General features: G+C 50.4%; 1 protein-coding gene across 1 annotated transcript in view; it reads right to left on the bottom strand.

Annotated features, from left to right (window-relative positions):
* Window positions 1–25,307, bottom strand: part of DPYSL2 (dihydropyrimidinase like 2) — a 72,493-nt gene that overhangs the window by 8,548 nt on the left and 38,638 nt on the right. Inside the window, exons 4-11 of the mRNA XM_049631621.1 lie at window positions 22,673–22,837; window positions 19,694–19,755; window positions 19,104–19,184; window positions 18,506–18,574; window positions 14,128–14,248; window positions 5,265–5,421; window positions 4,657–4,798; window positions 1,761–1,931 (exon numbers count right to left, since the gene is read on the bottom strand). Of these exons, the coding sequence (XP_049487578.1) occupies window positions 1,761–1,931; window positions 4,657–4,798; window positions 5,265–5,421; window positions 14,128–14,248; window positions 18,506–18,574; window positions 19,104–19,184; window positions 19,694–19,755; window positions 22,673–22,837 (968 nt within the window). The remainder of the gene's footprint in view (window positions 1–1,760; window positions 1,932–4,656; window positions 4,799–5,264; window positions 5,422–14,127; window positions 14,249–18,505; window positions 18,575–19,103; window positions 19,185–19,693; window positions 19,756–22,672; window positions 22,838–25,307) is intronic.

The raw sequence follows: 25,307 nt of genomic DNA, 5'->3' as shown, positions 1-25,307 counted from the left end.
TCGATTTTTCACATCCCCTCTTCTGCCAGGTGAAGGGCTCCAAGTGCAAACTCCCTAACTAGGTCATCTGCAGCTTAAATAACGAGTCCAGTTCACCCTCTATCACCTCTGCAGAAGGGACTGCCAAGGAGGAGAATCATTTCCTCCATCGAAGCGTGACCAAGGGGCTGTACATGCAGTCTGGTAGGGAAGAACCCTGGACAATTTTGGCTTCTAATTCTGGCCCTACCACAAAATAGCTATGTAACGTCAGACTGGTCACTTACGCTCTCAAACCCTCCATTTACTTATCTTCCCAATTGGGGTAATGGTGCCACCCCTACATTGAGAAGGCCGGATGAAAAGTAAATGGGACTGTGACGTTCATGAATAAGAATAGCTAGGTTCACTGGGCAGGACCCCAGGAGCTCTGCCTGCAGAGGCCATTCTGGACCCCCAAGATGTTGTGATCTACGTTACAAGTAGGTGTGGCTATAAGGCTATGCTGGGAAGCTAAGCCAGCCAATGGGGAAGGAGGAAAAAAGTCAACTCTACACATTGAGAGCCGAGCAACCTTCCCAAAAGACATCCACCATCCAGGCACCTACAGGTGTCCACAGAAGCTAGAGGTGAGCCCCGCAGCCCAAGCACCTCTGTCCAAACAGGAGAGGCTTGGGATACAGCAAAAGGCCCAGAGCTGTCCTAGAGAGACCCCTGAAGCCCACCCCGGATCTGCCACGGCACCTGGGGGAGGTGTCAGTATTTACTGGCCCAGGCTATGTGGGGTGGACCGTCTAGAATCAGATTCCCTATGTGCCCAGCTTTCAGTTTGATTTTTACGTAGAATATGCTTGTCATTCATTAAGATTTCTTAATGAATTCCTAAGAGTTTCTGACATAAAACACTCGTGTCCTATGCCCATCTCTTTTCCCTTTGTGTATTCTTTCGATATTTAATACACACACACACACACACACACACACACACACACACACACACAGTTTTTTCTATGAAGAACCGAAGGTATCTCACAGCTCTAAAGCCACTGATCTCGCAAAATCACAGGACAGTCAGAGACTTTGTCTAAACCCCTTCAGGTCCACTGAGGAGCCTGAGACATGACATGAAGTCCCTTACCTAATGTCTAATTAATAACACAGGGCATCCTCAAGCTCTGCGGTGTAGACCAAGAAGCAAGAGATACCCTAAACTATAGATCCTAAAATCATGATCAGAATACTGCTGGAGATAGTTCTTCTATTTGGGAAGAAGTCACAGTGAATGAATTCCTTTAGGACAAGAACACCTGTCACTTAGGTTTCTGTCCAACAACACTGAAAAGCAGTGGCTTAAAAGAATCAAACTGTGCATCTCAGGGTGGAATCTGAATGTTTGACGTAGGTCCCTCGTGGTAAGCACTGCCACGAGAGGTGTTGCATCCAACCACTGCACCCATGGGATGGTGCCTGACTTCCAGAAGCTTCTGATGTCCTGGCATGACTTTAGAGGCTTTGGAGGTCTACAGACAAAGACCTCCATCTATAAAGAGTCCATGGGACTGCAAAATGGTGATAAGAGTAACAGTCTCACTGATCTCACCAAAGATAAGGAGATGGCTATTCTCAACAAATTGCAAGTTATACTATACCCCAGGAAATGTGTAATATATCTTGCGGTTCATTCCTATCACATCAAGTTCTTTCTGGGGACTCTCCCTCCCTCAGTCTTTCTGTGACTACAATTCATTCAGATTGGGTCCATGCAGTATAACAGGACTTACACTGTTGTGGGTCTTGGCAGAGATGGTTTTAACGCTGTCGGGGTCCCAGATGACCAGGTCAGCATCAGATCCCACAGCAATGCGGCCTTTCCGGGGGTACAGGTTGAAGACTTTGGCTGCATTGGTGCTGGTCACGGCCACAAACTGGTTCTCGTCCATCTTCCCCGTGACCTGAGAAGCACAGCACATACACGCACACACACCAAATGCAGGTTACAGAGTTGAAGGGAGCAATGTGACTTCACAACAAAAAAAAAAAAAAAAAAAAAAAAGGAACACGCTTTGGATATACACCACAACTTAGACGAACATAAAGGGCATTGTGCTGAAAGAACCAACCTCAAAAGGCCACAAGCCATATGATTTTATTTGTATCCCATTCTGAAAATAAAAAAGTTACAGAGATGGAAGACAGATGAGGGACGAGGTGAAGATTCCTCCAGGGGCCAGGGTGGCTATCACAGGGCAACACATAGGGGGTGTTTGTGGTGATGGGGGAAGTCTGTGTCTTGGTTTTGGGTGGTGGTTACATGAACCTACATATGACAACATGACAGAACCACACACACACACACACACACACACACACACACACACACACTGTGTCGCTGTCAATGTGTGGGCTTTGATAAGGTGCCATAATCACTTGTTGGTAAAAATGGAGGAAGAGCACACAGGACCCATCTCTCTGTTCTGTCTTTGTTAACTGCCTCTGAATCTATAATTATTTGACAGTGAAAAGTTAAAAAAAAAAAATTCTAAAGGGGCTACAATGCCTCTTCAGGAAGGATCACTTCGGGGAGCCTGGGTGGCTCAGTCAGTTAAGCGTCCAACTCTTGATCGATCTCAGCTCAGGTCATAATCCCACAGCTCGTGAGTTCGAGGCCCACATCAGGCTCTGTGCCGACAGCGTGGAGTCTACTTGGGATTCTTAATCTCTCTCTCTCAAAATAAACAAACATTTAAAAAAAAAAAAAAAAGGAAACAACATTTGGCCTCAATGACTGTCCTTTTCAAAACTACAAGTCCAGGCTCAGGCTTGCAGTCTAGCCAACCCAGAGGTCCCAGCGCCCGGTCGGAGCACCGCACCCGTGTCATGCTGTAGGTGCTGATCAGTTTCCTCATGCCCTGCCCTGCAGTTTCTCATCCCTACCCCTTAAGTTCCTCTTCCCTTTCAATGCAGATCAGAGGAAATGACTGCCTATCTGTGAGTTAGGGAAGCCACTCTAAAGCTAGGAGAAAAACGAGCCAAGGAAATGAGCAGGTATTAAGAGAGAGGAAAATACAAATGGCCAAGAAGCACATGAAAAAAAACTTCACTTTAATCAGTCATTGAAGAGATTAAATGTAAAACAAACTCACCCCTCAGATGGGCAAAGTTCTATTTTTTGATGACAATACCAGTTGGGACCTGGTAGAAGAAAATGGCACACACGGCTGGCAGCATACAAATTGGTGTAATCTTTGTGGAAAGAACTTTGACGACACATAGCAAAAGCCTTAAAGATATACACACCCTTTGGCCCAGGAAATAGCACTTCTAGAAATTTCTCCCACAAGCACCATTAAAGGTCTATCTAAGAAGGTGTTTACAAGATGTTCATCCCAGTAAAAAAAAAAAAAAAAAAAATCAAAAACAGCATAGGGGCACCTGGTGACTCAGTCAGTTAAGCATCCAACTCTTGATTTCGGCTCAGGTCATGATCTCACGGTTCGGGCGACTGAGCCATGCATCGGTCTCTGTGTTGACAGCATGGAGCCTGTTTGGGATTCTCTCTCTCCCTCTGTGCCCCTCCCCTGCTCTCTCTCTCTCTCTCTCAAAAATGGATAAACTTATATAAATGTTCAAAGAATTACAAATGAATTACCGTCCAGCATTAACATGGAATCTTTTGCTACTAATGACCAAGTTTTTTTAAGTATATTTAAGGATGCGAGGACATTTTCATAACATACTGTTTTAAAACAAGCCACAAAACAGTATATATGATGCCCGTGTTACCTACACTCTCACACACATACATATCGGATACACACGGGTACTCTTGCACTGGCAGAAACCGGAAAGACATTTGCCAAAATCTTAATTGCAGTTATCTGAAAGGGATTTTTACTTATTTCCTTATTCTTTTTGGAATAAGGATATATGGCGTCCATACTCGAAACAAATCATTAAGAAACAGAAAAACCTGTTCTGTTGTTGTGCTTTCAAACACTGAAAATGAAAAAGCCCAAAGACCCCTGAGAGGTCGGTGTATGTTCAAAGCAGGCCTGCCGGCAGCCTGGAATGGGCAGAAATGCTAACCCTAGAGAGCCCTAATAGACAGTTTTAAGGAAATTATGTCCATTTCCCAGAGTAGAAGACTGACTGAGACGGTCACCGGGTTGCTAAGGAAGTTTTTTCCTGACTGATCAAAAAAGTCCTATTTTATTATTATTTCTTTTTTTAATTTTTTTAATGTTTGTTTATTTTTGAGAGAGAGAGAGGGAGACAGAATCCGAAGCAGGCTCCAGGTTCTGAGCTGTCAGCACAGATCCCGATGTGGGGCTCAAACTTGTGAACTGCGAGATCATGACCTGAGCTGAAATTGGTTGCTCCACTGACTGAGCCACCCAGGCGCCCCAAAGTCAAATTTTAAAGAGTCTCTGGGTTTTCTTTTTCAGTTTCCACTGATTCACAGACGATAACGGTAAGAAATATATATGTATTATTTAGGAGGAAAGGGCCACAAGGAGTGGTCTTGGATTCCCAAACCTAAAAACTCCTGTCACACCAGCACCAGCTTCTAGAATTTTCTCAACTGCCATGTCAAGGCCTCCAGGAGACCCAGGACCCTCAGAGGAGGCGGCCGGGGGAAGTGGACACTAATCCACGAGGGAGGCTCCCGCTCCTTACCACAGCCTTATCCCAGATGACAGACATCCGCTCCTCGGTGCCATTGGTGCCTTCGGGGATCAGAGTGAAGTTGTCCTTTCCCACAGCCTTCTGGGCAGTGTTGAACGTGCAGTGGGCACTGCCAGTGACCTGAAGATCTCCGCTGGAAGGAAAACACATGGCTGGCTTGTAACGAATCTCATACCCCAAAACATCCTTGGATATGTTTTTCTCATTTGCGGGGCCACTGACGGATTTCGAAAGAGCCTGTCCTCCCCTCACGAGATAGGAGATTCGGGAAGAAGTGACATGGTACCAAAGCTTCACACTACATCTCTTTTGGGAGGTGTCTCAGCTTCTGGCCACGCCGCACCACAGTGGGACCCTTTTGATCCCTCGTTCATTCCCTCCGGTCGGCTTTCAAGACGGCCCAGGATTTTATCTAGAATTTCCTGGCAGGACGACGTCAGAGCGATAATCCCCTGTTCCTGCTTAGCCATCTGAATCTGGAGAACAGAGGTCTCTCTGTTTGCAAGCCTGCTTTTGCCCGCCATGCTGGACCCTGACAGGTCAGCCTGGTCCAAGGAGAGGCTGAGAAGGGGGAGTGTGAACATGTCACCAAGACTCACCAGGACAGCAAGGAGTTCAGGAAGTCCGGAGTGGTCGGGTCAGGGCTCAGGGGTGGGGAGGTGACAAAAGCGGCGGCCTTGGCCCAGTTCTTGCTCCAGTAGTGGGAGCCATCAGTCCCCAAGCTGGCGGTGATGGGCTCACCATACACCACGGTTCCTGTCCAACAGGAAAACAAAGCTCAGTAGGACACAACAAGGGAAGGAAACCACCCTACTGGGAACCACCAATGCCTGGCAGCAGGCCAATGGCTCGCCATCCCTTACTCACCCTCTCGAAGGCAAAGACCTGGATGGCCGAATATGTCCACCTGCCAAAGTCACCAATCTAACGTGCGCTCCCTATGATTCTACCCCTGGGCCCCGCTCTTCTACCTCAACACACTCTCTTACCTCCTACACTGCCGATTCCCACGTCTCCTAACAGTCCCCAGCTCAGACTGCGTCCAAGCACCCAGTCCCGAGGGCTGTCTACACTCTTACTTTGGGGTGACCCACGGCACCTCAAACTTGACCTCACGGCTCATCAAATACTTTCTCCGCTTCCCAACATTGCCCAACTCTCTTTGCACGGTCCAGCTCTGGCTCCTGGACTGAGAGAGGAAGTTAGACATGGTATCAGTGGGCCTGAGGCGTTTGAGAACATGTATTCAGCCCTCCAGATGGGTCCAAGAGACAGCCTGGATCCCTGAGTCACTGCCTGAAGGCAGCTGTCCTTGAGAGCCACCAGATGCAGCACCAACGCGGTGAGACTGAGAAACAAAGGACTCTGCACAGTGATGCTACTCAGACGTCAGTGTATCCGGAAGCTTGGTCCAACTTCATACATTGTCCAAGAATGTCGATTCCCTGATGCTCACTCAAATCACGTCCTCTTCTCTGTCCATTCAGGTGCAAGCCACAAAGTCGGGAGTCATCAACCCACTGAATGCCCGTGCTTCAACACTGTAAATACACCCTTCCCTTTCCACCTCGCGTTCCTTCCCTTCCACCAGGCCTTCTTCCTTTCTCCCTGGCTCACTCCAACAGAGCCTCCCGATCAGAGTTTTACTTTTGCTTTCCCAATGTTCCCAGGTTTACTTTTGCTTTCCCATCGTTCTTCCCTGCCTCTCCGCTCATTCTCCAGGACCCTTCCAGAGTGATCTTCCCTACGCATAACCTTCCCAAGCCATCCTCTTCCATAAACCCCGAAGGAGCCCTTCTGCTTTCGAGAACGAGACAAACTCCTCCCAGAAGCATCTAAGGCCCCTCATTATCCAGCTTCATGTTAAAGCTTGTCGCTTCCTCGACGTCATCTACGACACACCTGGTCCTCCCTTCCGATGATCATCCAGTTTTGAATTTTTTGATTCTCCACTTGCAGAATTCCTGAAGAAAAGGAGTCAGTCTACACACAGTAGGCACTCAATAAATGTGTGTCAAACTGATGAAAGGGCGTAATGCTTTCTTAGTTGAAGGCATCAGGGCTGGGATTTCACCTCAGCCAGCCTTAGGGCCACCAGGAAGGTGCCTCTCCTTGCCTCCTCCCATCATAGGAGGGCTAACCCCACCCCCCACAGCAGTCAGCCAAGGATTCCCTCTTCTCTAAGGCCAAACACTTCCCAGTCAGGAATGTGCCTCCTTGCCTCTCCCCAGCCTCTTCCAAGGACTTATCTCTTGATGACATACCATAACACCTTCTCTGCTGCCCTAGAGCCGGCTCCTCCCGGCTGCCCTCTCTAGCCTCAGGAATTTCACAAAGGAGCCACTCTCCAGCCAGGCAGTGTTCGAGGCCACCGGCAGGCAGCTCATTTGAGGAAATCAAGTTAACCATGCCCAAGCGGGAGAAACCAATCCAGGGCTCCAGAACCCGGGGGAAGCCTCACACAGCAGGAAGCCCCCAGGCAGAAAAGGGCCAATGCTCAGAATCACCTGGAAGGGCTCCGGAGTTCCCGACTCACGCAAAGCTGGCTGGGTGGCTGCACAAACTGTCCCCGCTCATCCCAAAGTGGAAAAACACTGCACAACGAGCAGGCCTTCACTGCTGCCAGGGCCACTTATGAAATACAAGCGGCTGAGCAGACCAGCGCTGGGCCCTGGGCTCTCACAGGACCTGAGGCTCCTGGCTTTTGGTTTACACATCAGCCCCCCCCCCCACCAACTGCCTGAGTGGGATTATGGCTCTTCTGACCCAGCCAGGAGGGGAGGGCTCAGCAAGTCATTAGGAAAACAAAGGATCTGTAACCCTAAAGGTTACCAGCTTGGGTCATGAGTAGGTTCCAGAGAGCAGAAGTGCTCAGAGAAAAAGCCTGCTTAGACCGTCTTTGAAAATCACTGGTTAAGCGCGGACGTTTTCCTGATTCTCTCGTGAGTTGCTATGGCTCACCCTCTCCCTGCACCTGCTCTTCAGTCCTCCCTTTGGAAGCTTTAGCACGAGGAGGAGCTGGTTCCTGGAACACCTCCTGGATCCCACCAAGTGTGAGTGCCCTTGACTGTGACCTTCATCCCACTCTAGAAACTCAGACTGGGGTGGGTCCCATTCTCTCTGCGCCTGGGAACTTGCACCTCCCTGCAAAGGAATGAACCCAGCCTGCAGCCTCTGAAAAACCCGGAACTGGAGCGGTGCTTCAAGGCCACTGCGGACCCGAACCTGCCTCCTTAGGCCAAGGCTGAGCCAGGACTCCTCGGCCAGCGCCAGGCTAAGATGGGGATAAGGGAGAAGGAGGGAGGCGTCTTGTAGCTCATCTCAGCTTTGTCCTGTTCAAATTTCAAGGGAATCAGAGGTCCTTGCTGGCTTTCCATTGATTTTTCTTTAGCCCCCAAAGGCAGGGCAGGGGTTAAACCAGCCTGTAGAAGGCCTCCTCCTCCAGGGAGAGGTAGGTCCACAGGTGGGGGGCTCTGCCATTCAGGACTGATGGCCCCCCAGTACCTCCCCAGGGTACCGCTCCCATTTTATAAAGACTGTTCCCGAGGGAGCCATGGATGAGCTTCTGGTCCTCCATCAGGCCACAGACACCACTAAACTGTGTGCCAGAAATAATAACCAATGGTAATAATAAGCCACGAAATAGGCTTAAAGGGCCTTTCCACACTCGTCTAAATATACTGCTGACCCTTTCTTGGCGGCAGTTAGACCTTCATGACTTTCTTCTCCAGGGAGAGTCTGAACTGCAGGATGTGACCCCGAGCCAGCCTTTGGCAGGCTCTCTAGGATGGCAGGGAACTGCAAGGCCTTGGGGGTGGTGTTTATTCACAACGAGCCTGGGGCCTGAGTGCATTCATGAAGAATAAATGCAAGGCTGGGGTTTAGAAATGTTTGACAGCTCCTGGCTCTGACAGTTAAGTCATTTCCCATTAACTAGAAGCAAGAGAACAAATCCAGAGCAGAAACCATGGAAAACCATGTAGATGTATTTCAAAACACAGCCACAAAAGCACATTATAAAACCAACTGGGACAGTGACTCACTCTCACTCTCTCTCTCTCTCTCTCTCTCTCTCTCTCCTCTCAGAGAACCTAAGCCAGAACTCAACAGCCTAGGGCTCGTCCATGGATAACCCTGTCAGATTTTGGTACCAAGGGTGGTTCCTGAGGAACAGAATCAAAAGTTTTCTGAATTGATTCTGGGGTTTCTAGAATTGCCTCTCTAATCTGATTTGATTTAAAGGCACTAATGCCTCTGTTAAACAGACGCACAAAATATCACCACTGCATATGCCTTATGCTTATCATAAGAGGCTAAGTCTGGGTTGACCACAGATTTGATTCCTTAGAATATTGTTGGCAAACTGAGTAGAACACGATTGCCTGGTGGGTCCAAATAAAGTGGAGAAAGAAAAAGTTGAGGCCAGGGATTCAAACTCCCAGCCCGAGTGCTATATAAATGACCCGAGAGTTTCTATGTCTGCCCTGAAAGAGACCTTCTCTCTAGGAGTCTTTTTTTTTTTTATTTTTTTTGAATGTTTATTTATTTTTGGGAGGGGGGGGGGAAGGGGCAGAGAGAGAGAGAGAGGGAGACACAAAATCCGAAGCAGGATCCAGGCTCCGAGCTGTCAGCACAGAGCCTGATGCGGGGCTCGAACCCACGAACTGTGAGATCATGACCTGAGCCGACGTCAGACGCTCAACCGACTGAGCCACCCAGGCGGCCGGCAGGAGTCTTAAGAGTTTAGCCGGCTGGAAACCAAACCCACAGAGTCATCCTGCTGTATTATAACACACACTGAATTCCCAACCTGCCAAGGGCATTTATTGGGAAGGAATTCTGCCTCGAAACAGCGTTCAGACCCAGGCTGCAATATCCACTCTTCCCGGCAGTCTTCCCTGCCCCTCCCCACCCTGCAGACTTCAGCCTTAACAGCAGCCACATTCGCAAGAGCCAATTCCTTAAGATCAATCTCTTTTTTTTTTTCTTTCTCTCTCTCTCTCTCCCTCCCTCTTCCTCCCCACCCCTCTCCCTCCCTCTCTCTTGTAAATATATACAACAATCTTCTGTTTCTCTGAAGGGCCCTAACACAGATTTTAGTGAGGTTTTATGACAGTCACAAGCCAACCCATATGCCACTCTTTGGGTTCAAGATGCTGAGGTGGCACATTAGCTTAATACTAAGGCGTCCATCCCCAAGTTGGGGTGGTCCTCGCAGGCTCGATGAACCCAAGTTTTTCATGATGCTGGAGTCACTCCTATTGGCCCGCAGGGCATAGGAAGTATCGGCTCAAGTGTGGGTTCCCAGGGTTTAACATCCCTCGGCGGTCACCAAATGTTCTAAACATTTCCGCACCTGGGTTACGGGGGTGGGGCGAGGACGATGGAGAAGGAGGTCTATCAGAGGAGGTTACCAGGCATGACCTGCATGCTACCATTCACACACAGAAGGCACCAGCAACCACAGTAGAGTTCCCTCGTGGACAAAGTGCAGTCTGAGGGAGCCCCTTCTAGAGAAATCCCCACACTAGACCCTCAGCGGGGAGACAGGTGGCCGGGAGTCTGGAACTACGGGCTGGATGATCTGGGGCGAGATATTTACTTTCTGCATTTTAATTTCTCTTCCATGAAATGAGCCCTATTAAATCAATCAATGTCTAAGTGCTTTTGAAGAGTAAAAATTGTCCAAAACAGTCTTTTCTTGGCCGTGTCTTCATTTCCTTATGTGCGGAATGGGACTGATGATACACGGCCCTGCTGAGTGGCACAGAACGAAGGGGGCAGCGTGCGAAAATTTGGCTCTCTGGGAAGACTGCGTGTGGTCGTGCTAGGTCAAGTGCGCGTGGAAAACAGTCTCATTTATATTCATCTCACTTTATCACTTACCCTGTATGCCTTGTCTTAGATTTAGGACCAGCAAGTTTCTAGGTGGGGAAGTATGTGGACATTAATAAAAAGACATAAAATCATGATCTTTCAACGGCTCTCATCTGTGGAGCAATGGTGGGTCCCCTCATGCAGCCTGACCAATGAGACAAGGAGGGGTGCGCATCCATAAATACTTGCCCCTTTCCTTCCTCTGAGCTCGAACCATACTTGACTTGCCCCTCTTTTATAACATTGACCATTTTCCATTGTGACTTTTTGTCCATGTGTCCCACCCCTACGAGTGAAGAAGTTGGGGGCTGGGACCATCCAGCACCACGGCCTAAAATATCACATAATAAAAGTTTGCTGAAGGGGCGCCCGGGTGGCTCAGTCAGTTAAGCGTCCAACTTTGGCTCAGTTCATGATCTCATGGATTCTGAGTTCTAGCCCCATATTCGGCTCACTGCTATCAGCACTGAGCCCGCTTCGGATCCTCTGGCCCCCCCTCCCCACCCCTTGCCCCTACCCCACTCACATTCTCCCTCTCTCTCTCAAAAACAAATAAATATTAAAAAAAAAAAGTTTAGGGGCACCTGGGTGGCTCAGTCAGTTAAGTGTCCGACTTCCACTCAGGTCACGATCTCGTGGTTCACGAGTTTGAGCCCCGCACCAGGCTCAGAGCCGGGAGCCTGCTTCAGATTCTGTGTCTCCCCCTCTCTCTGCCCCTCCCTCACTTGCACTCTGTCTCTCTCTCTCAAAAATAAATAAACAACAACAACAACAAAATTTTGCTGAGTCAACGAAGAACCTCTCCATCTTACAGATGAAGAAATGGGGCGGCAAAAAGTTGACAGGGCCTCACACTTGCCACCAGGGACCACGAGGACCCACCTGAGATAGAAAAGACTCCTTAGCAGAGAACCCCTATCTAAGGTCGGCAGGCATCTTCGAACCGGCCCTTCAGTCCTCAGTCATGAGAACAGCGGGTACGATCATTACGTGTCTGTACGCACGTTATCTCAGTCAGGCACCATCTCCACTTACAAGACGGGTCACTACTGCAGATGGAAACTGAGACCCAGCGACGGTAAGGGAGCTGCCCGGCATCACAGGCTGGCGCACAGCGAGCTGGGATTTGATCCAGGACGGGACACTGATCCCAGAGCGCAAAGACGTAACACAACCGGATCCTGTTTTCCTTCTCGGTTGTTTGGGAATCCTTGCTTCTGTATTATGCACGATGCTCCTCGGTGTCAAGCTCTATTTTCCAGCAGGTTCAGTAAGAACCCCAACAGATACCAGCATTTCTCATACTAAAACAATCTTCAAAGCATGAAGGATAATTCAGATATTCACATGGATGTTCAGGCCCGAAGTTAGGCACCTGACAGTCAAGGCCCGATTCCACCGCCCGTTAGCTGTGAGTTCCAGTTTACTCAGCTGCAAAGTAAAACCAAGTGCAAAAAAATGCCTGCCCGGGCGGCCTCCCAGAGTTGTTATGAAGTTCCAACAAGATGGAAAGAGCCTTAAGAGCCCACAAGCAAGCGAGAAGCTCACATTCTTGCTCATTAGCACCCAAATGCACCAGAAATTCCTTTCTGGCAGCTCAGGCCCATCTCAAGCAAAGGGTTTCAGAGACCAAAGGGTGACAGTCTGAATGCAAAAGCCCACCCCGGGAACCATGATGCAGGCACAGTTGGACTGACACACGGAAAGTTCTAGAACAAAGAGACTGAGGTAGTCCCTTCTTGGTGCTCACTGCCCAATACACACACAGGGTCAAAGTCCTAAAGATGACAAAGGGACATCATCAGGCACCGAGTCACAGGTTACTGGAGCAGGACTGGACTCTACAGTAACACACATCAGCGCCACATCTTGAAATGAAGAAACTGAGGCACAGGAAGTTCTTGAGATGCTTCAGAAGTGCCAGCAGGGCTGGCTCACAGGCCAGCTACTGTGCGCCCCAGAGCAAGGCTAGCACCACCTGTCCGGGCCAGGGTCTGGGGAGAGACAGACTCCTCCCCCTCCAGCAGGGACAAGCGACAGTCTGAATCAGAAAGCAAGTCCTCAGTTTTTACATGCTGTTAAATGGAATGTTTAATTACATTAAAATCATGTTAAAATGTTTGCTTAACTCCTTGTTTGTTATCATCATGTGGGTCCAGGATGGTTACTAAAATAAATAAAAGAAGCTGCTGCCTAATTTCCTTCCACTTTCCAGACACTGTGCCAACCGTCCCGAGGCTCCACGCAAGGAACGGTTCTGTGATTAATGTTGGGTGTTGAGATGGATGCAAACATGTGCCTGGGTGACAAAGGGTCCAGGTGAGGGAGGGTTACTGATAGGAATCATCCAGTGTCTCCTGGAAAAACAACTCAAAGCGGATTCGGAGTGCATGACGTTATTTAGGGGAATGTTTATTTCAAAAAAGCAATTTCGGCAGCCGCCAGCAGAGGGCAAGTTTCCAAAAAGCTAGGAACCCAGCGACCCTGTGCTGAGCAGCCTAAGGACAGAGGCCCGGGGAGAGCTCCAAGGAACCGGGGCAGAAACTGCTGGGTCCATCTGGAAGTCATCATCTCTGGGGACAGGCTGACTCACCGGTCATTGAGCAATTTGTTCTAGGTCTTGTACCAAGTCACCCACCAGTGAAAAACTCCGACAGTGCTCCCTATGCCTGTGGATCACATCCCACAGAGAACTACAAACAGAAGCACAGAGGTCCAACGGTTCCCTTAAGATACAGAAAGAGATAAAGGGATAGAAAGAGACTGAGAGAGAGAGACCAGGAGAAAGCTAGACAGAAATTAAGGGAGAAAAGATCAGGCCAGGATGCACCCTCACCAAGTCAGCTACCCACGATCAGCCGGTCCCTGGAGCCACACTCCCAAGCACAGGACACGTGATGTGACTGCGCAAACTCAGTCGACAGCAGATTACAAGATTCCGCTGCATTCATAATGTATAAGGTGCTCCACAGACAGCCTTTGGAAGCAGCAGTAGAAGCTGTACTTAGTAAATTAGTTTCCAAGAACCTTCTCGATGGACTCCCTCATACTAACAGAGCACCAGCCTCAGCCCAGGACCTATCAATATAATTTGTAAGGAGTGCCTCAAGCACCCGGAGAACCGGACACGAGGAGGCCCGGGGCAAGATCCCCTGCCCCACGCCCCGACAAGACTCTCTTACTTACCCCCACAGAAATCACTACCGGCCACGGAGCGGGGACTCATTTTGCAATAGAACGTTCCCCAGAAGGGTTCTGTGGCAGATGGAACCTGACGCCATCTGTGTATGTGCCTAGTTTATTTAGACTGCATCAAATTAAGTCCAACTTTGCTATAGAAGCAGGGGCGGGAGGGAAACGCGCCTGCCCCACCCACTCTTTGCAGCGCTCGGCTTTAAATAGATACTGACAAGGCGGCAGCGGTGGAACAGAGAGAGAAACCGGAGCTCCCTGCCTTGCTCAGCTGTAATTAGGTTAATGCTGGAACGCGATAAAAGCAGCCCACTTGGCATGAAGGTCTGGAAACGGAGCCCTCCTCCCTTCCTGACCTGCCCGCGGTCACACAGCCGTGGAGGTAACGCTCACCCTTTTTCCGGGCCTGGGCGATGACTTCGGCCGCGCTCTTGCTCATCACCTTGGTGACGTACAGAGGGCAGTTGGTCTGGTTGGCGATGGTAATCGAGCGATTCACGGCTTCGGCCTCGACCTGCAGAAGAGCACGTGAACGTAAGAACTGTGCCCACTCTGTGCCCACTCCACGGGCCGTCTTTACCCTCAACCCACCGAGAGAGGCCGAGAGGAACAAGAGGCCACGGTGTCCTCTGGGTTCTACCCTGAGTGGCACCCCAGGAGGGGGAGGTGACTCTCCCAGTGTCACTCAACACTGTTGGGTGGAAATGATGGGGGCATTTCCTTCCTAGACCCTTTGAATGGCTTGAAGAGTGCCCAGCCGACCTACGACATCAGCGTCAGCCCGGAGCTGGTAAGAAACGCGGATCTTTAGGCCGTTCCCAGACCCTCTGGGGATGGGACCCAGAAATGTGGTTAGTCCTAACAGCACCGGGTGATTTTTATGCTTTGCGCACATGAGAAAACCACCAGGCAGGGAAACTGCTCCCAAGTCAGTACATTCGCTCCAGCTGTGTGGTCTTGAGTCGAGACAGTCAGTGGTGAGATTTTTGTGCTGGGCTTCTGTCCGACACCCACAGATGAACCCAAGGAACAGCGCGACCTCACAGGGCTCTGGGAACGGAGCAGGCTTGACTGGGAACGTCAAGCAACGGTCCTCAGCCCGTGGTAACACATCCAAGGCTGCACACAGACTGGTACGGCCTTCCGCACGAGATGGGAGAGCTGCTCTAATAGAGGAGTCTTTAAACCTGATGATTCAATGAATAATATTTCAAAGACCCCGAGTGATTACTGCTAAATACCTGACCAGGTCAGACTACTGAGATCAAGGTATGCCTCACAGACATAGTGTGTAGTTTAGAATGGGCAACTGAAGGAGACCACGTGTAACTGTAGAACGATGGGTCTCAAAAAGCCTCTTGCTCCCTCTCAGATCCTGGAAGAAAGCTGTGGCTTCAACTTCTTGAGACAGGGGGCTGGGTCTGACTCCGAGTTTTGTATCCTCTGTGCCCCACCCCCAGTGTAGCTCCAGCGGGACTACATTAGTTCCCAACACAGGGCCTGGTACACAGCCACTGCCCCAACAGGTTTACTGAACAAATGGATTCCTTTATGTTAATGGTGAAAGTGAGGCCGTTCTGTAACGAGCTGCTATTTTTTGCAAGAAATAGCTGAGCTCCTAACTGAATTATCTTAGCTAACCAAGTTTCTACAGGAGCGTGGCCAAGAGCTAAGGTTCTATAATTGCATTAACTGGTAATCTAATTTAATAAATGACGACAACTTCATTCACGTTTGCCCTTTCGGGCATCAACCATGTGAAGAGAGAGGTCTCAAAATTCAAAGGCAAACCAAATGGCTCTTGAAAAAGCTCATTAATCGTCCAAATGTTTTTAATTCCTGGAATAGCTGAGCCATTGGCCCTCCCTCTCCTTGACTCCAGTTTCAACAGAAGTGCCTCTGGCCCGGGGAGGCACAGAGGAGGGATGGCCTGAATCTCTGCGGTCACCTCAGAAGTCTACAATGTAAAGTGCAGAAAGGACTCTTCTAGAATCTTCATGGCTTCCCAGGAGTGCCAAGGACTACTCAATTTATTGGCCCAACACAAATCCTTCTGAAAGTGAACAGAGGCACTATTAATGAGTGCATGGGGGCAGTGGGCATGGCCTGTGACTGTCCTGGGTGAACTGGAATGTGAAATTGGACTAATTAGGGAATAAATGGAGCAAAAGTGCCAGTTCTACTGGGGGCCTACCCCTGCGGGATAGGCTTCCCAGGGCCCACTCTGGATTGGCTCATCCACTGTGAGGTGAGCTCTGGTCCCACCCCTGCTCCCGCAGACGCCGGGGGATGGCCGACACCTAACTACAGGGCCACCTCATTGAAAGAGAAGGCCACTTAGACCCCATCTCTCTGTGTTCCGCTCAGAACCATGGAAGGATCCACGTTTACCCTTCTGTGTGTACCTGTGCAGGCCCCTTACATGCAGGGAACTGATTTAAATAATATTGACCTAAAATATTAGGAAAATAGTATTACAGCTTAAAATTTTAAGAAAATTGTCTCATTATAGAGCTCTGAAGGATTTGGGGAGGGGTCACCGAGACTTGATGATTTTTAAGACTGGACACCCCAAGATCCAGAGAGGAAAGCCACTTATCTAGGGACATACAACAGCGTTGGTACTCACTGACCACAGTGTCGGTCCACACAACAGAATCAGAATACGCAACAGTGTCTGCACACAACACCCCCTCTGTGGCTCAGTCCCCCAACTATCGGCCTGCCCCAGCGGCAGTTCCAGAAAGCCTAGCTAGAAAGCTCTCTTCTCTGGGGAAGCCTCTTGGTCACCATCACCCTCACCCGCGTGTTCCCAACTTCCTTCCCAGATGCCAGCCTTTCGGCCCAGAGTCCCCGTCACATTCTACCCTGCCTAGTTACTTTCCATCTCTCTCTTCCTCTCCAGCTCATCCATAGTCCCCTTCTCATTCATCTCGCGGTCCCAACAGGGCCCAGTCATCATACATGTTGGGCACCATTGATGGACAGGTGATTTCTAGATTGCCGCATTCCCTACAGTTTCCCTCTCAGTCTTCTCAGCTGGAAAGGCTGGGGGGGGGGGGAGGAGACCCTGCTGGCAATCTCACGTGGTGGGCTGGAGAGAAGAACAGAGAGCAGCAGGAACATGATTTGTGCAGTTCAAACCATGTTGACCACCATGATGCCGCGACAGATCACGAAACCGAGAAGGAATTACACGTTTGCATGTTATTAACCACTGCTTCATACGTACAGGGCGGTATCTCCCTACCTACATGGTCAAGCTCAAGTTCCTTCAGAACGGTTCCCTGTTTTCTTCTCTTTGTCACCCACAGAGGGTTTAACGCGACGGATCCCTGGTGCCAAACTGAAAAAGCATCACCAGGAGCTGAGGGAGAAGGGGCCAGCTCGTGCCGGTGGCTCACGGGGCTGTTATAATGGTGCACTTGCTCAGGGGAAGCCCCCAACACTGAGGCTGACCGAGAGCAGGTGCCTCTGAATCAGCTGAGAAGCAGATGACCTTGGAAAGCAGAGAGAAGAGAAAGCCCCCCAAACAGCGGTTTGTGAGGCAAGAGGACCCTCCCCCGAAGCCAAGAGCTCCTCGAATGGGAGCACTCCAGACGTGCCAGCCCCCAGGGAAGGCCCCACGCTCCGCTGCAGGGGACTCGGAGATTCTCCATGCAACAGCTGCTGGAGAGAAGTCTCCGGCGTCTAACCATGGAAAAACGGGTTTGATTCTTGTGGTCAAAATCGCAACCAGAACAGCTCTCCCGTGATACCTTTTGTCTGCTCAGTTAACCCCAGGCTTGCTTCCTGTTTTCAAGTCTGCGGGGACGCAGGGATGCCGAGCAGAGAGGAGGAGGAAGGAAAGCAAGCCCCCAGGAAGGCTCTTCCAAGTTCGGCAGGAAGCAGGGCTCTCAGAAGTAGCCTCATGTAACAAGGGAAGCGGCACCTGCTTTTCTCATCTCAGTGTGCCGCACACTCTTGCCTACCTGCACAGCCACAGCAGGGCGGGAGCGGCCCCCAAACGCCCCAGGGGATGGAGGGGAGAGCACACTTTCCTGTAAGCCCAGCCCCAGGTGTCACCACCCGGTTACAGGGGCCCACGGGCTTTATGGTGAGCTTGGGCTCCCATGTGTGCGTGTGTGTGTGTGTGTGTGTGTGTGTGTGTGTGTGTGTTATAGGTACACACTGGTGTACAAAACCAACCTCAGGTCCTCTGGACATCAGCCACTGAGACTGTCGCCCTCTCTCTCCTGTGAGCTCCTCCCAGAGTCACTGTCCACCAGCCCCAGAGGCAGCATGCAGCTAACACAGGGGCCAAAAGATGTCACCTTCAACCTCCCTCCCCCGTGTGCTGGCCCCAGCTCATCCTTTCGGCTCTTTAGCATGCGTGGGAAGGCTGGATGGTCGTGGAAGGAGCTATACCCCATGGCCTGGAGAGGGACCAGACGATACTCAAGATGTAATAGGTTCCGTCCCTCCACTGAGGAGAGGAAAGTGTCCTCAGGGCCACAGATGGTGTTGAAGGTGCCCCGGTGCATGTGTGTCTGTGGCTCTGTCCCTGTGAGTCTGTCCCTATGAGTCTCTGTGCGTCTATGGCGACGCCTCGGTCTGTGTGTCTGTCTCAGAGTCTGTGTCTCTGTCTCCGTCAGTCTGTGCGCGTTGTGTGTGTGCACACGCAGTAAAAATGCAGAACAAGGAAGTGTCAATCCTCAGTGTGCGGGACATTCCCAGTGCCTCCCCCCTCTCTTTCTTCTGCCTGTTTCTTCTGCTTTCCATAGATGTTCACCTCCTCAGGTCGGCTCAGCACGTGTCCCTCGGGGCCCGTGATGCCCAGATCCAGGATCCTCTGCTGCTCCTGCAAGGTTTAAAGAAAGCCAGGCCATCAGGGAGAGCTGGACTTGAGATGCTCTGATCGCTAGAGACCTTTTACCCAAAAAGCTACTCGGGCGAGATGATCACTTGGCTCTTACGCCAGGGCCTCGTGAAGAGAAGGGTTCAGTACCCTGTCCCCAGTCCTGCCTGAGCAGGTGTTCAGCTCTCCCCCGGGATGCTGAGAGCCCACGCGTGCCTGGCCCTGGGCCAAAGTGTAAAATGTCTGTACATGGAAGCCCATGTCGCCCACCCACAGGCGGCTGCCCTACGGCACAAGAGAACTGACTTCTCTGTGCAAAGGGAACAGGCCGTGCGTCCTGCGGAATGCAGAGAGGCACACGTCCCCGACATCCACGCTGCTGGTGAGGCTCTTAGCACTGTGCCCAGGACGGTCACACCAGGTCACCCTGTTTCTCCTCCTTGCAGCTGAGCCACAGAAGTGGTTTCCCGCTCCCGAGCCCACCTCTCACCCTGCACGTCATGAAGAAATGATGAGGAAGAGGGCCTCATACCTCTGCAATGATGTCGCCGTTTTCTGCGTGGACTTGGGCGATCGCACCGATATCCCGGATCACGCTCAATACTTCATAGATCTGGAGGAGGGGAGGGGATCAGAGACAGGGACGTCCATCTACCTGCTCACAGGTACAGCCACTCCCCTGCCGGCCACAGGAGTCAGAAACGGCACCGGCGGCCGCTACTGTTAAGGCTGGCTCTGTGGACAGGCCCCCAGGGCAAGGCTTCCGGCCACACGTGGCCGAGCAGGCCCGCTTGGTAATCAACAGGGGCAGCATAACCTAAGGGACTTGGAGTAGGGGAGGGTCATGGATGACACCCGGCTCTCCGCCAGGTTTGCTGAGGTGGCTCTGAGTACATCTCTGGGCTATGCTGTCCCACAGGGGCAGGTCTAAGGCTGACTCCAGAGCCCTGGGGGCCAGTGCACTGGCTTCAGACCCTCCCTAAAGGTAAAGTTACATCAGGGAGTTCATCCACCAGCCATGTCCCATGAAGCCAAGGGACATACATACACCGGAGGCAGCTTCCAAGACGACACTGGCCCAAATGTACCAAATGCCTGTTCAGAAAAGGCAACTTTCCTTACCTGGGAATCAGTTAGCTGGAAGCGATCTTTGAAAGCCATGTACACCAGGAAGGAATTGACCCCTAGCAGGCAGACAAAATAGATAGGTGGACACAGGACTTTAATAAATAAACCAAATAATCTGGAAGAGACTAAGAAAGGTATAATACTATGCATATATGTATATAGATAGAGAGAGAGAAGGACGGGAGAGACAGAGACAGAGGTGGAGACAGAAATACAAAGAATTGGTAAAAGAGGGTGCAAAAGCTTTTAGCATCCTGACAGTTTTTCTTAAAACTATACCGAACTTAGAAGTTGCCTGTTCCTCTACGTGTATTCAAATGCACAGCAACGTTATTCACATTAGCCAAAGGGCAGAAGTGTCCGCTGACCGACGAATGGATACACGAAATGTCGTACAGTCATACAGCAGAACGTCACTCAGTCCGAAGCTGGAAGAATATCCTGTCACATGGATGAACCCTGAGGACATTACACTAAGGGAACTAGCCAGTCACTATAGGACAGATACGTAAGATTCCATTTACAAGTCAAATTTACGGAGACAGGAAGTAGAATGGGGGGGGGGTGCCTGGGTGGCTCAGTCGGATGAGTGTCTGACTTCCGCTTAGGTCAAGATCTTGCAGTCCATGGGTTCGAGCCCCACGTCAGGCTCTGTGCTGACAGCTCGGAGCTTGGAGCCTGCTTCGGATTCTGGGTCTTCCTCTCTCTGCCCCTCCCCTGCTTGAGCTCTGTTTCTCTCTCTCTCTCAAAAATAAACATTAAAAAAAAATTTTTTTAATTAAAAAAAAAGGAGAATGGGGATTTCCAGGGGTTGGGGGTAGGAGGGACTGGGGGGTTGGTGTTTAATGGGTACAGAACTTCAGTGTGGAAAGATGACAAGTTCTGGGGATGGGTGGTGAAATGGTTGCACAACAATGTGAATGTACTTAATGTCATTGAATGTATATTTAAAAATGATTAAGATGGGGGCACCCGGGTGGCTCATTCAGTTAAGTGTCCGACTCTTGATCTTGGTTCAGGTCATGATCTCACAGTTCGTGAGTTCGAGCCCCATGTCAGGCTCTGTGCTGACAGCTCAGAGCCTAGAGCCCGCTTCAGATTCTGTGTCTCCCCCTCTCTCTGTCCCTCCCCTGCCCATGTTCTGTGTCTCTCTCTCTCTCAATAATAAATAAACGTTAAAAAAAATTTTTTTTAATAAAATAAAAATAAATACAAAGTGAAAAAATAAAAACAAAAGTTGCCCCCAGCTGTTGTGACTTTGAGAAGAAAACGAAATCGAATATTCTGTGAAGATCTACAAGATCTAGATCTTTCCTCTGGTAAACAGACTTCCATCCAAGCTGATTTTTAAGAAACGTTCTTGGGGCACCTGGGTTGCTCAGTTGGTTGGACGTCCGACTTCGGCTCAGGTCATGATCTCACAGTCTGTGAGTTCAAGCCCCGCATCAGGCTCTGTGCTGACAGCTCAGAGCCTGGAGCCTGCTTCGGATTCTGTGTCTCCCTCTCGCTCTGACCCTCCCCTATTCATGCTCTGATTCTCTGTCTCAAAAATAAATAAACATTAAAAAAAAAAAAAGAAAAAGAAACGTTCTTAAGTAAGAAAGGGTCCAATAAGCTGATGTTGCAATTCTCACCCTGGCATTTCAGAGTCCTTGCCTCCCAAGGCACCAGACCAAACATCCCTGCCTGACATCCATCACAATGGTAAACAACCGTACTGACAACCTTCTAGTCTTGGAGTTTAATTCAAGCCACCTGGGGGTGCTGGACGCTGCCCGGGCTCAGTGGCTCGGGACATCCCAACCCTTCTCTCTGGCCAGGCAACAGTTGCTATGGTGACACTCTCGCCTGATTTGGATTCGATTCAGTTTAAGTATGGAAAGCTAAACCCTTTAAGACTCTGTATTCTCAAAAGCGAGAAAGGTCAAGGGTTACTTCTTTTCTTTTAGGTGGAACCTTTGTGCCAGAAAGAATCTTAGGATATCTAGTCCAATACCCTCATGTGATTTTTTTTTTTTTTTTTTTTAACGGAGACTCATGAAATTTAAGTAATTCCCCAAGGTCATATGGCTAATGCGAGGAAGACACACTAAACCCAAGACTCCAGAGTTTCATTCTGGGCGTTTTCGGCCATATTCACGGATACCTACCGTATCCACACCTAGAGACTTCCCTCCCGCTATTTTACCCACAGTGGTACTCCTGGGCTTAGAAGCCTCAGAACCCGAAAGCAACAGGCGCTCCCCTGACAGTTAAGATCCCATGAAGCCAAGAGGTCACCCTAGGAGTCTAGTCTATAGCCAAGCTCAAGAAGACCCCAGAAGATGAAGTGACTTGGCATTAGCACCTGAACTCCCAAGGTCCCTGTGGACAGAAGGGTCCCAAAGGCACCCTGAGGTAGTCCGGATTCTTCCAGCCTGCCTGGGAATCCTCCAGGGCCCAACCCCTGGAATCCTACTCCCTGAAATAGTCCCCTGGGATGAAAAAGACCTTTCAGGTTGTCCCAGAGCCTCCTCACCCTCAAGTCTGTCCTGGTCCTCGTGGGTTTGCAGGAAGAGTCCCCCACTCGGCATCCTGGGCACCTCCTCTCCCCTCCCATGACGGTCCAGAATCCTCACTGGGACAGGCGTTCTTATCCTCTGAGGGCAAATCAGTCCCATGGCCTCAACTCTCCAACCTGGCTGGGCGCCGTTCCCTCAAACCAGTAAGCTGTGTGCAGTTGTCACACAGGAACCGGTCCCCCTGGGGAGGCTCCGTCCGGTTCTCCCGTGAATGAAAGCTTCCGTTGCCGCACTGGGTTTGGCTGCCTCCAGTGGGCACCAGCTGCGGCCCCACCGTCTCTCCTTGCAGGCATGGAGGAGAGGCACAGAAGGGGTCTGCAAGCGCGATTCACAGAGCTCTCCTTCAGAGAGCTGTGCCGGCTCGTGTACCGAAATGGAAATATCCCCGGAGGTGCCGGTCAGCATAACCTACCGTGGTCCTTCACCAGGGCCTCTATCTCCTCCTGGATGCCCTTATGCCACTCCGTGATGTCCACGTGCAGAGAGTAGTCACAGCAGGACTTGCTGTCAGCCCACTCCCTCCACTGGTCGAAGGCTGCCAGCAGGCTTGTCCCGGGCTCGGGCACGACATGGTCAACTAGAAAAGAACAAACATTTGTCGTCATCAACAGAAGGCTCGAGGGCCACGGGTCAGCAGCAGTTTTCCCGTCTCAACCTTGAATAAGTCTTCCTGGGTCCAAAACCGAGATGGTGATCTCTACAACCAGCTTCTAAGAATCCACTTAAACCAACGGACTCCCCGAGAGGGAGAAAGCAGAAAGCAGAAACCTTGGCATGGCACGATTACTCCCACGAAACCACGCATGAACTGCCCGGATCTGATTGCCCGGCTCAGAGTCCCTGAAAGCAGGTACCTCGGGACATCTCACGGACAATGAGTCCTTACGGACAATGGCAGTGTCAGATGGCCGGCCAGAGCTGCCAAAGCTCTCTGTGTGGCGATAGCTGGCTGTGAGGCGCCCCCCACCAGACGGCAAGGAACTCGAAGATGCTGGACCCTCGCCACGCAGGCTGAGGCTTTCAAAGCTTCCCCAGCGTATCCGATCTCTCGTCGGTGCTCATATTTCTGCAGCATAATACCACTTTGTAATGTAAGGGAGATCTTTTCGTCTTAAGAGTTCAAAGCGTCTTTTAAAACAGTGGTTATTGTTATATAGTTATTGAGTTAGGCTGAGATGGAAGAAGGGGGGCTCTGGACTCCAGGTGAACTGAGTTTGTCTCCTGGCTCTACTACCTGCCAGCAACGCGCTCTTGGGGAAGCTACTCAATCGCCACTACCCTAAATTTCTGTGCTGGTTTAAAATGGGGATATTAAATGCTGCACATGTTTGTTGTGAGGATTAAAGGAAACAGCCTATCTATTGATCTTTTGTCATTCCCCTATTTAAATCTTCCAGCGGTCTCCCCTTAAGATAAAGATTAAAGTCCCCAACAAGGTCTGCAAGATTCTGCCCAGCCTGACCCTTGCCCCCTCTAACAACATCACTCTGGATCAACTTCCCTTTGCACTCTGCTCTCCTCCAACCGCGTGGGCCACCTTTCAGTTCCTGCTCCCTTCTGCCACAGGGCCTTTGCACAGGTAGTAATATCTCTAAGTCTCAGAGAGCTCTCGCCCAGTTACCCTGATGAAAAGAGGGTTACCAGAACAATTATTACCCATCTCCTGCACAGAGACACTAAAACATGCACTGCAATGACTTGTCCAAGATCAAATCAAACTTACGCAACAAAAAAAGACAAAACCCAGGACTCTTGACCCCTAAAGCGATGAATCGTTCTTCTAAATGAAATATTAGGTTTCCTACACCCAGGTAAGTAGTTCTCGGCTAAGAAAATGCCAGCCCAGGCAATGCCAGTGAGCTCAAATTTCTGAAATGGACCAAATCTTGCAGACACTGCTCAACTGACATCAACCGAGCTTGGTTTTGTACGTCTCAAAAATGTGCACATCTGAGCTGAATTGTCTTTTGATGAAATGTCCTTTTTTTTCATCAGTAGCTGTATATGTAATTAAGCGCCTAGCTGGTACTGTAATACGTATAGTGTTATCTAACGAAAGCAATGAGGATGTCACACTTGGGATGCAAGTCAGTTCCATCTGTAAAATGCTAACAGAAACCCTGGCAAAACAATTCCAATTTTCTTAAACTGTGCCCCACCCCGCGCCCCGCAAAAAAGGAGGGGGGGGGCAGGAGGAGGCAAAAGACAAGGAGGAGGAAAATAGAACTTTGTTGCAAATACAGTTTGGATAGAATCTCCCTAGTCACGCCCCTGGCTTCGGCGCTTGCCCCACCGCACCAGCCTGCATAGGCAGCCGGACAGATGGATCTTGTCAAATCTTTCCCCAGATCCTGCCACTCTGCCGGTTAATTCTTCGGTGGCTGTCCAGCACCTTAGAGCCAAATTCAAACTCCCCCCTTGGTCCTATGGATCCAGTCTCATCTCTCCAACACTCTCCTGCCCCTCCCCCTGGCTCATCCCCGTCGGCCCCCTGCCATTACTTGAGCTGCCCAACTCCGCCCGACCTCCAGAACTTTCCACCAGCTGTCTTCTCTCTCTGGACACCCATTCTCTTGGCTCTTTGCTTGGGCATCCCTGCCTCCCCCTCACTGGCTGAATGTCGCCATCCCAGGCTGGCATCCTCACCTGCAGTATTTCTGCATCCATCCCCCCTAGTTTGCTATCTGACTCCCCCACGAGGATGTAAACTCCCTCGGAGGAGGGACTGAGTGCCTGGATCGAGGAAGTGCTCAACAAACATTTTCAATAAATGAATACATGTTCCCTTCCAGCTCGCATGCCTCCCTGCAAGATCAGGTCAAGTTCCAAAGGAGGTGCTCTCCTGGGAAGGTGACCAGATTTTCCGGCTCAGCCTCAAGCATATGTAAGGAGGTCTGGTGCTAAGCTACTCAAACTGGAGTGTGTTTAAGAACTCTCTTGAGGGGCGCCTGGGTGGCTCCGTCGGTTAAGTGTCCGACTTCGGCTCAGGTCATGATCTCACGGTCCGTGGGTTCGAGCCCCGCGTCGGGCTCTGTGCCGACAGCTCA

Source organism: Panthera uncia, chromosome B1 (assembly GCF_023721935.1).
Source record: "Panthera uncia isolate 11264 chromosome B1, Puncia_PCG_1.0, whole genome shotgun sequence".
NCBI classification, from domain to species: domain Eukaryota; kingdom Metazoa; phylum Chordata; class Mammalia; order Carnivora; family Felidae; genus Panthera; species Panthera uncia.
The sequence above is the reverse complement of the archived record's forward strand: the minus strand, read 5'-3'. Positions and strand labels throughout refer to the sequence as shown.